The sequence below is a fragment of the Rhinolophus sinicus genome, chromosome 14, assembly GCF_057876585.1.
Source record: "Rhinolophus sinicus isolate RSI-liver-muscle chromosome 14, RSI-T2T, whole genome shotgun sequence".
Taxonomy (NCBI): domain Eukaryota; kingdom Metazoa; phylum Chordata; class Mammalia; order Chiroptera; family Rhinolophidae; genus Rhinolophus; species Rhinolophus sinicus.
The window spans coordinates 142,483,163-142,494,992 of NC_142514.1; the positions used below are offsets into that span (position 1 = coordinate 142,483,163).

An 11,830-nucleotide genomic window follows, 5' to 3' on the forward strand; every position below is an offset into this window, starting at 1 on the left:
CAAAATAATACAGAACCATGGTTTGTATTATGAACAGACAGAAGCAGGCAATGGCAACTCCTACATAAAATAGGACACGATACACTTAAAAATAGTATGCAGGTTAAAGATGTCACTGCACAACTTCTTCCAAAGCTTTCTCACTGAGAATTCACCACAGGTTGGTCTTTTTGCAGTACATTCCTAACTGTATGAGGTAACAGAAGGAGACAATAGTCACAATTGCATGTTATTATTTTTCTTTAGGTTTAAAACACTGCAGAGTTTTATCTGGTGCCCTGCAGATTTGTGAACACACATCAGTAAGGAAAATGGACATATGTATTACCTGGAATGATGTCCGTTCCCAATGATACCCACTTTCACCCCTATTCCTTCTTGTTGCTGGGGATCCCAGGACTGGAAACACTCCACATCTGGATTGGCTTTCCCTTTTGTACTGTGTACATGATTGCACTCATAGGGAATCTCACTATTCTGTTTGTGATCCAGACTGAAAGCAGCCTACACCAGCCCATGTTCTACTTCCTGGCCATGTTGGCTACCATTGACTTGGGTCTCTCCACAGCCACCATACCTAAGATGCTGGGAATCTTCTGGTTTGGTCTCAGGGAGATAATCTTTGATGCCTGTCTCACTCAGATGTTTTTCATCCACAATTTCACAGGTATGGAGTCAGCAGTCCTCTTGGCAATGGCTTATGACCGTTATGTGGCCATCTGCAACCCACTCCGATATAGCACCATCCTTACCAACAAAGTTGTTTTTATGATTGGTCTTGTTGTGTTACTGAGGACATTTATTTTTGTTATTCCATTTGTATTTCTCATTTTGCGATTGCCTTTCTGTGGGAATCATGTTGTTCCCCATACCTACTGTGAGCACATGGGTCTTGCTCGTTTGTCTTGTGGCAGCATCAAGATCAATATCATCTATGGTTTGTGTACTATTTTAATCCTACTGTCTGATATGATAGGCATTGCCCTTTCTTATATTCAGATACTCCATGCTGTTTTCCGTCTTCCTTCCCAGGAAGCCCGCCTCAAATCTCTCAGCACATGTGGTTCACATGTTTGTGTAATTCTTGCTTTCTACATACCAGCTCTCTTTTCCTTTATGACACATCGCTTTGGCCAGAATGTCCCCCGCTATATCCACATACTTCTGGCCAATCTTTATGTTATAGTGCCACCAATGCTCAACCCTGTCATATATGGAGTCAGAACCAAGCAGATATATGACCGTGTGAAGAAAATACTATTAAAAACATAAGGAATTGAAAAGGAATTTAACACAATTTAAAGGAAATTAACACAAATATTGCAATAGCAATAGAACACCAACCAGTAGAAAAATTCAAGTAATTTAGCAATTACATAATTAGAATTTACTGATTTACTTTGGCCTCCTAATATGTTCTCGATATTTGTTTATAATTCCTGAACTAAACTTTTAAGATACATGTTATTATTTCAATATTATATGTGGAGAATACGTTTTTTAAAGAAATAAGGTCCATCGAATATTGTCAGACAGCTTGAAAAAAACAACTATTATTTAAAGAAATATTTTTTTAGTTTCAAATTCTGAACTCCATCATTATCACATATCATAAAGTCAATTTGGGCTATTTGAGACTGAGTTATAGTCACAGAAAGCCCTTTAAATAATTGGGGTGTACAACCAATATCAGTCACCATTTCCAAGAAATAAAATATTAGAAATAAAACCTAAATATCACTCAAAACAGAAATCATTATAGAATATTTAGATTTAACAGATTGCTTATTTTATATTATGGTCTTTGAGTGTGATTGTGAAATATTGTAGTTAGATTTCAGAATTTTTAGTTTTCTGTATTGAAGTAAGTTATTCCATCTTTAAAATAAGCTTGAGAACTGATTATTTTATTAAAACAAATTATATTGTATTTTCAATTATAAAATTTTAAAGGTGACACTTATTTTTACTAGATGTATATTATATACCGTTTCATACAGAGTATTTCAAACATATACAAACTAAACAGAAATGCAACATGCTCTCATTATCTGATTTTAACAATTATAAACATTCTGTTTTCTCCAGGCACAGATTTGATTTGTTTAAGGTAAAAATTACACATATTTAAATGCACAAAACTTTTCTGTACATTTTTGACAAATGTATATACCTGTATTTTACATCCCTATAAAGATTAGAATTTTTCTATCACCTCAAAAATTCCTCTTATGTTCCTTCCCAGTCTGTCCTTGTCCTCTCCCAAGCCCTGGGCAACCACTGAAGAGATATTTTCAACACCTGTTTTCTTTGTATGCTCTAGAACTTCATATAAATGAAATTATATAGTTAGTACTCTTTAGTAACTAATAGCAATTGGTAGCTCAGCATAATGATATATTCTCTATGTTTTTGGACATATAGTCAATTCATCTTTATTGCTGAGTAGATTTTCATTATGCAAACATTCCAAAATTGATTTGTCCATTCACTTGTTGGTAAGTATTTGTGCTGTTTCCACTTCAGGCAATTATAAATAAAGCTATTAACATTCTTGTACAAGTCTTTGGACTTACACTTTCATTTGTTTTGATAAAAACCTAGGAGTTCAATTGTTGGGGGTAATTTGGAAGAATTTGTTGTTCCATATCCTCGCCAAAAAGTTGGTGTTTTATGATTTTTAATTTTGGCCATTCTAGTGGATATGTAATAATATTTCATTCCAGTTTTAATGTACAATTCCTGATGCCTAATGATTTTGAGAATTTTAATGTCACTTGTACATTTTCCCTTGCCGAGTGTCAGTTTAGATCTTTTTCCATTGCTGTTTTTATTATTTTTTAGTTGTAGACATTTTTATACATTCTTGACACAAATTCGTTTTCAGAAATAAGGGATTGTGAATATTTTCTCCCAGTCTTTACCTTCTAAATTCACTTTCTTAACAGTAAATTTAAAAATTGATAATATGTAACAGACTATTTTTTATGGTTATTGCTTTTTGTCTTGAGGAAACCATTACTTTCCATTGGGATACAAACATATTTTTCTTCCTTTGATTCTGCAGATGTCAGAATTCTTTTTAAAAAAATATGTATGCCTATCTTCTTTTTTTAAAAAATTAAATACACTGGGGTGATTTTGGTTAATAAAATCATATACATTTCGAGTACACAATTCTATAATACATCATCTATATATTGCATTGTATGTTCACCAAAAGTCAATTCTCCTTCCATCACTGTATACTTGACCCTCTTTACCCTCTTCTACCATCCCACCACCACCCTTTCCTTCAGGTATCCACTAAACTGTTGTCTGTGTCTGAGATTTTGCTTGTTTGTTTATCTTATTCCTTTGTTGTTTTCAGTTTTATATACCATAAGTCAGTGAAATCATATGGTTCTTGACTTTTTCTGTCTCACTTATTTTGCTTAGCATGATAATCTTAAGATACATCCATGTTGTTGCAAATGGCAGTATTTCATCTTTTCTTACGGCCGAGCAATATTCCATTGTATATATGCACCACATCTTCTTTATTTTCCCCCTTCTTTTGCCTTCCCCCGACCCCACTCCGGTTCAAGCCATTGTTTCTCAGTCTAGTTGTGTAGGACACAGCTCCCTGACATATGCTGGTACTATGAGCATTGTGCTCCCCCTGGCTGAGGCAGTCAGTAACCGGTCATCAGTCCGCCACTCAGAGCGGCTCATGACAGGCGGCTGCCAGCCACTCATGCTGGCCACCGGCTGCTCCTGGCAGCACATGTTAGCCCTGGCAGCACACAGCGGTGGCAGCTCACGCCGATCTCCAGCTGCTCATGGCAGCCCAGCTCCAGGGAGAGCTGTTGTTCACAATCTTAGCTGTAGAGGGCACAGCTCACTGGCCCATGTGGGAATCGAACTGACGACCTCGGCATTTGAAGCACGGCGCTCCAGCCACCTGAGCCACTGGCCGGCCCCCACATCTTCTTTATACAACCATCTGTTAAAGGACACTGATTGTTTCCATATCCTGGCCACCATGAATAATGCTACAATGAATATAGGGGTACATATATCTGTATAGATAAATGTTTTTGAGACTTTTTTGGTAGATGCTCAGAAGAAGGATTCCTGGGTCATATGCTAATTATATTCTTAAATTTTTTTAAGGAAACGCCATACTGTTTTTCTTATTTGCTATATCAGTTTAAATTCCTACTAACAGTTTAGGAGGGTTCCTTTTTCTCCACAGCCTCTCCAACACTTGTTATTCTTTGCCTTACTGACATAGCCATTCTAACAGGAGTGAGGTGGTATCTCATTGTGGTTTTGATTTGCATTTCCCTAACAGCTAGTGAAGTTGAGTGGTTTTTCATTTATCTGTTGGCCATTTGTATGTCTTTTTGGGAGAAGTGTCTGTTTAGAACCTCTACCTATTTTTTCATTGGATTTTGTTGTTGTTGTTGAGTTATATGTTTTCTTTATATATTTTGGATATTAGCCCCTTATAGGAGGTGGTATTTGTAAATATCTTTTCCCATTCAGTTGTTTGCCTCTTTGTTTTGTTGATGGTTTCTTTTGCTGTGCAGAAGATTTTTAGTTTGATATAATCCCATTCATTTATTATTGCTATTACTTCCCTACCTTTGAGATAAAATTTATAAACTCCTCTCTTAACCCAAGGTCCATAAATTTAGTACCTAATTATGCTTTCTTCTATGCAATTTATAGTTTCAGGTCTTATGTTTAAGTCTTTGATACATTTTAAATTAATATTGGTATACAGTGACAGATAGCAGTCTAGTTTCATTCTTTTGCACGTGGCTTTCCAATTTTCCCAGTACCAGTTATTGAAGAGGTTTCTTTTTTCCATTTATGTTTTTGGCTCCTTTGTCAAAAATTATCTGTCCATATATTTGTGGATTTATTTCTGGGTTCTCAATTCTATTGGTCTGTGTGTCTGTTTTTCTGCCAATACCATGCTGTTTTGATTATCATTGCTTTGTAGTATAAATTGAAGTCAGGGAGTGTGTTACCTCCAACCTTGTTCTTGTTCTTTTTTCTCAGGGTTGCTTTGCCTTCGCCGTCTTTTGTGATTGCATACAAATCTGATCTCCCTGTCTTTTTTCTTTTCTATTTCTTTAAAAAATGTCATTGAGATTTTGATGGGGATTGCATTAAATCTGTGTATTGCTTTGGGTAATATGGCTATTTTAACTAAGTTGATACTTATGTAGGTCTATTTTAGAAATGTAATTAATATTTATATATATTGTGAAGTTGTAATCAGGCACTTTTATTTATTATATTCAATTGCACCAGTATCACTGGTGAAACAGCTCTTGTATTTTCTTTGAATTGCTACATTGTTCACTTTACAAAATTGAATTGAGCTCATTAAATAGTGTCTATTTCTGTCTGTTCTTTCTATTATGCTCTACTTATCTATGATTGTGCAAATGCCACACTGATTTGACTACAATAGTTTTACAAGTTTGAAGTTCTTTAGTATAAATCCCACGGTTTTGTTATTCTCTTTCCAGTGAATTTAGGATATTCCTATAACTATTTTAGAATAAGCTTAAGTTTTTTGGTGTTAATTGAAATTCTTTTAAATTTATTTATCAATTTAGGAAGAACTGACATCTTAATATATTTCAGTCTTCCAAAACATGGATATGTTATATAATTAAAACATGTTTTGTCTTGTTAATTTCTTTCATGTTTATAAGTGCTTATTGCTCAATACTCTGAGTTTCATGCCATTTTAAGTGGTATTGCAAAGTTTTACAAAATTATAATTTAAAATTTAAATTTCCAATTGTTTACTCCTATTATACAGAAAAAGTATTGATGCTTATACCCAAGTAATAAATAAGCTAAATGATTGGTTCTAAATTCTTTGAGTTTTTTTATGTAAATGTTCATGTCATTTATGAATAGGAATTTACTTCTTTTATTCCAATATTGATGTCTGATTATTTTTTCTTGATATATTGACCTTGTTAGAACCGCCAGTAAAATATTAAATATGTAATTCATGCTAATTGATATTTTTGCCTTATTTCTAATTCTGGGGACAAACTTTTCAGTGTTTCACTATTCAGTATGATATTAGCTATAGGTTTGCTACAGATTCCTTTCACCGAATTGAATAAGTTTTCTTTTTTGCCTAGTTTGCTGAAGGTATATATATATATATATATATATATATATATATATATATATATATATATCATACATGAATGCTGAATTTAGTGACTAGTTTTTCTAACTCTAGTATGATTATCATGTTTTTGCATTATTTGTTTATACGATGATCATCACAACTTTCTGACTGCAAAAGGAAAACATTATTAATCAATTCATCGATCACAGCATAAAATACCATATCATTAAAAAAGTAGCTATAACTGCAGGATTATTAAAGCAAATAGATGGAAAAGTTTATCTCCAGAGAGAGGACTATGATTTGCAGATGAGCCTCATAAGTCAATATCTTCTTACCATCATATACAAAGTTTCTTCCCATTCCAGTTCCTTGCTCTTTTAGAGTTTTCTCTTATGTATGTGTTGAACTAAGTAACCAAAGTAACTTGAAAATGTTACACAAGTTCTGGTTACTGGAATTGGTCTCAGCTGAAACTAGCATATCTAGATGAGCATTTCACAAAAGAATGAGCTAAAGATAATCATGAATCACTATACCACACTACCACCAGAAAAGATTGTTTTTAACTTCTACAATCGCCCCACAATGAGATTCTTGTGGGGGTTAATGATGTTCTACATGTCAGTGGCAAAATTTATGTACAGGTTTGATAAAAAGGAAGATTTCATTGGCATGCAGTTCTTTGGGTTTTTTACGTGCTGATGTCCAATTGTTCCAGCCCATGTTTGAAAAAAAACAATCTTTGCATCATTGTATTGTCTTTGTTCCTTTGTCAAAGATTATTGGCTATATTTACATGGGTCTGTGTTGGGGCTCTCTGTTCTGTTTTATTGATCTATTTATCTATTCTTTTGTCAATACCATACTTTATAAATTACTCTAGCTTTTAAGTCTAGTAATGTCAGTTCTCCAACTTTATTCTTTTCATTTAATATTGTGTTGGCTATTCTGGGTATTTTTCCTCTCCATATGAAGTATAAAATCAGTTTTCCAATATTCACAAATAATTTGCTGGGATTTTTTATTGGGATTGTATTGAATCTGTAGATCAATTTGGGAAGAACTGCCATTTTGATAATGTCTTCTTATCCATGGATATGTGATATTTCTTCATTTGCATATTTGTTTGAGTTTTGAGGTTTTACTCATATTTATATTGTACATCTTTTTAAAGATATGTAGCTAGTATTTATTTTTATTTGCTAGTGTAAATTGTATTGTGTGTTTAATTTCAAATTCCACTTTTATTGTAGTATGAGAAAAAGATTGACTTTTGTATGTTAACCTTGTATCCTGTAACCTTGCTAAAATCTCTCATTACTCTTAGGTAATTTTACCTATGAAAAACATAGGCCTATGTTCACACAAAGTCTTGTACACAGATATTCAGAGCTGCTTTATTCATAATATCCAAAAACAGAAACCAACCAAAATATATATCAACAATGACTCGATAGAAAAATTCAGGCATATTCACATAATATAATACTACTCAGCATTATAAAGGAATAAACTGATGATATACAACACATGTAGATGAATCTTAAAATAATTATGCTTAAACATATGCCAGAAGATAAGAGGCATATAGTAGTGATTAGATCTACAAAAAATTATCCTAATCTATAGTCATAAGCAGTTATTGCCAGGAAAAACAGGGAAGGATGATAGGTACATATTTCACAGGTACATAGGAAATTTGACGAGGATGAAAGATATGTTTGTTCTTTTATGACAAATGTTTCAAAGTTGAGCACACATGGCAAAATATATTAAATTGTATACTTTAAATCTGTTTATTTTGTTGTATGTAAGACATCAATAAAGTTGCAAAAACATTTTAAAATTCCCATTCTTACTCATAATATAAACCAAAGGCATTAGTGCTATCTGGATATTCTGCATGTCGGGTACCTAAAATACCCTTGAACCTTTTGTCCTACAATTCTGTCCTTTGTATATTATTCTCAAACTGTATTGGCTTTCTTATTTCTTTCAGATTTCATTGACAGTGAAAAATTCAGGGCTTTTGCCTTCCTATTTCCTTAGCTTAAAATACTGTTTTATAAGAGATTGTCTTTTTAAACCCTTCATTGTCTTCAAACTTTTTCTCACATGTCATCTGCCAAGTGATATTTTTCTTGTCAATCCTAAATATAAATATATCCTCCACCACATACAGAGCATCTCATCATTTCCCCTTTTCCCCCATAACATGTGTCTCTAACTGTTACAATGTATTTATGCTTAAAACTTTTTTTATTAGTAAGACAGTCCAGTGTGGCCAAAATGCAATGATTCCACTACAACTAATCTCTCCCACAGATTAAAACTAAAATTTGGACAAAACACAAAAACAGTTATTTCAGTAATCTATAAAGTTAGCAAATCAGGCAAGTTGAAACAGGGAGTCAAAATTTGAAGAAGTAGTTTGTATCATGTAGACTCTCAAAAAATTTTCCCTTATGGTCTTTCCTTTCACTGATTATTGGGCAAGCATTTAGCAGGGAATATAGCTGGTTATACAGGGAACAAAAGGAAGGAAGGAAGGAAGGAAAGAAGGAAGGAAGGAAGGAAGGGAGGAAAGAGGGAAGGGAAGAAGAAAGGAAAGAAGGAAGGAAGGAAAGAAGGGAGGGAAGGAGAAACAGAGAGGGAAGGAGGTGGGAAGGAAGAGGTGGATCTAGAGATTATGTATGAAATTCCTATTTTCTGCCTCCCTTCCTTCTATATCACTAATTACATCAAACAGAAGTGGTCTACATACACCAAATTAAGACATAGTGAGAGTGAATAAAAGAGCAAGATCCAACTATATGTTGTGTACAACAACCCATTTTAAATATAAATACATAGATAGGTTAAGTTTAAAAAAGGAAAATATATGTCATGCAAACAGTATTTAAAAAGAGCTGAAGTGGCTATATTAACATAAGACAAAGTAGAATTCAGAATAAGGAGTATTTTCAAAAATAAAGATGGATATTATATAATGACAAAAGAATCAATTCTCCAAGAAGACATAACCATAAATGCACATACACTTAACTGCAGAACTTCAAATTACATGAAGGAAAGCTGATGAAATTAAAATAAAATATAGCCAAATCTTCAGTTATATTTGGAGAATTCAAGATTCCTATTTCAATATCCAGTAGAACAAGTAAAGAGAAAATTAATAATCAAAAGGTGTAGGATGCACTAAAAAGTGGATTACACTAAAATTTATAGCATTAAATACTACTCGGAAAAGCTATATAATAATGCTAAGTGTACATTTCTTACTTTTATGTATTATTTTTCTTTATTGGTTATAAATTCCACTAAGGGAAGTAATTTTTCTTCTTTTGTTTACTATCAAATATTTTATGATCAGGTAAGTGCCTGGCACATAACAGATGTTTTCTAAATATTTATTTAATAAATACATAAAAGCAAAAAATCAATGCCTTCATTTTATTTTATTTATTTCAGGAATAACAGTTCTGATTATTTGGAATTTTCCACAAGTTTGAAGTACCCAATGTTTGCACGAGTAGTATGAATAACTCACTTTATAATCCATAGTCATTCTCAAGGGTATTCTTAAAATGTACACCTCATCAGTTGGGTACAAGGTGAAAGCCACATATATGGCTTACCACAAGGTTTTCTCTTCTGCCCACTCCTCATAAGCTTTCTCTTATGGTTACAATGAAGCTACAAATTAACCAACTCTAATTGTCATCTGGATTTCCTACTTTTAAGTTCCTCTGGTTAAAATTTTTTTTAAAGCCATAGTCAGAGAATGTTCTTATTTAGTCAATCTTATAAACTAATAAGTATTGTTCAAAAAGACACTGAGCAAATACATACATAGCGAAGGAATGCTATTGAAATAATCTTACCTTTTATTAAGTGCTTAAACATGCTAGAAACAGTGTTGAACATTTTGTAGTCATTAATTTATAACATAGGTATTATTATTTCTGTTTTACAGACCTTCAGGTAGGTTAAATTGTATGTAACTTTAACTTACAGAGGTAGTAGGTGAAAGAATTGAGATTCTAAGTCCTGGTCTTGCTGATCCTAGAATCCATGAAATTTACATCAAAGAATTATAGGAGGAGGGGAATAAGTAGAAAAGTAAGGCTCAGGATTCTCAGATGGTTTTAGTCATGAATAACTGTAGAACACATTCTCGGATCTGTTTTGTCCTTACTCCATAGATGATAGGGTTCAGCATAGGTGGTACCAACAAGTACATGTTGGCCAGCAGGATGTGGGTGTGGCGTGGTATATGCTTACTAAAACGGTGAGTAAGGAAGGAAAAAAGAGCAGGGATGTAGAAGGTGAGGATGACACAAACATGGGACCCACAAGTGCTGAGAGTCTTCAACCTGGCCTCTTTAGAAGGAAGATTGAATACAGTACGGAGTATCTGTACATAGGACAGAGAGATGCATGCCACATCAGTCCCAACTATTAAGATAATGACTGCCAAACTATAAAGACTATTGATGGAAATGTCGGCACAAGCCAATTTCACGACAGCCATATGCTCACAGTATGTATGGGGGACAACATTGGTCCGGCAATATGGCCACTGCCTTACCAGGAAGGGATGTGGTGTCATTAGCACTAACCCACGTAGAAGTGCCACTATGCCAACCTGAGCCACCACAGAATTTGTAAGAATGGATGAGTGTCTCAGAGGATTGCAGATTGCCACATACCGGTCAAGTGCCATGGCCACAAAAAGTCCTGATTCCACTCCAGAGAAAGCATGAATGAAAAACATCTGAGTGAGGCAGGCATGGAAGTTGATTTCATGATAATTGAACCAGAATATACCCAACATCTTGGGAAGAGTAGTGGTTGACAAGATGAGGTCTGTGATGGCCAACATGGAAAGAAAATAGAACATGGGTTCGTGAAGAACAGTCTCAGTCTTGATGATGAAAAGGATGACTATGTTCCCCATGAGGGCGACAGCATACATTGAGAAGAAAGGGATAGATATCCAAATATGCATTTCTTCCAGACCAGGTATGCCCATAAGGAAAAATGTACTGGGATTGGTGAATACAGTGGAGTTAAAGTCAAGCATGGTGATTATGTCAACATGAAGACATACACTTGCTCTCTTTCCCTCCTCTGTCCCTGGAGTAATCAAATGCACAAATACTCTGGTAAGTACTCAGTATAGAATTATTCAATATAAAAATACAAACAAGCAAATTTATTCAATTTTAAGTGCCCGTTGGTGAACTTGTCTGAAATTAAAAGTGTTTTATTCCTCATTGCCAGCTATTAATCTCATTAAGAACTACTTGTAATAGAGACTATCTTCTCTAACTGCTTACTACTCTGCCTTAGGAGCAGAGCATCCAGAGTATTCAGCTTGATATCAGGTGTTCTCTTTCTGTCTGTGATAGCCAGACTAAGTGAAAATCCTGATAAATAACACAAGTTCCTCACATCCTAGCAAAGCAATGGGGAAAAAAACCTATATTATGACTACGTATGAATATATGAAAGATTTAATGGTTAATCCTTTGGGGACATATACATGTATACATTCTGGATTAGTGTCTCAGAGGATTGCAGAATGTATTTATATTGCCAAAAATAACCATTAAATCTTTTTATAAAAATTATATTGAGATGCTAACTAGGATGCATAAGCATCTTACC

General features: G+C 33.9%; 2 protein-coding genes across 3 annotated transcripts; one reads left to right on the forward strand and one right to left on the reverse strand.

Moving 5' to 3' along the window:
* The first annotated feature begins 333 nt into the window (after window positions 1–333).
* On the forward strand, window positions 334–1,272 carry LOC109436938 (olfactory receptor 52E2-like). The gene has a single exon (XM_019715819.1). The coding sequence runs from the start codon at window positions 334–336 to the stop codon at window positions 1,270–1,272; it is 939 nt and encodes a 312-aa protein (XP_019571378.1).
* Window positions 1,273–5,710: 4,438 nt separating this feature from the next.
* LOC109436909 (olfactory receptor 52E2-like) lies at window positions 5,711–11,243 on the reverse strand. 2 transcript variants are annotated; one of them, XM_088789950.1, is made up of 2 exons: window positions 10,321–11,243; window positions 5,711–5,735 (listed from the first exon to the last, which is right to left on the reverse strand). In XM_088789950.1, exons 1-2 carry the CDS (start codon window positions 11,241–11,243, stop codon window positions 5,711–5,713), a joined length of 948 nt encoding a protein of 315 aa, XP_088646076.1. The 2 variants fall into 2 exon arrangements, with proteins under 2 accessions (XP_088646076.1, XP_019571347.3); XM_019715788.3 differs by lacking the exon at window positions 5,711–5,735 and having other exon boundaries at window positions 10,296–11,243.
* Window positions 11,244–11,830: the final 587 nt, after the last annotated feature.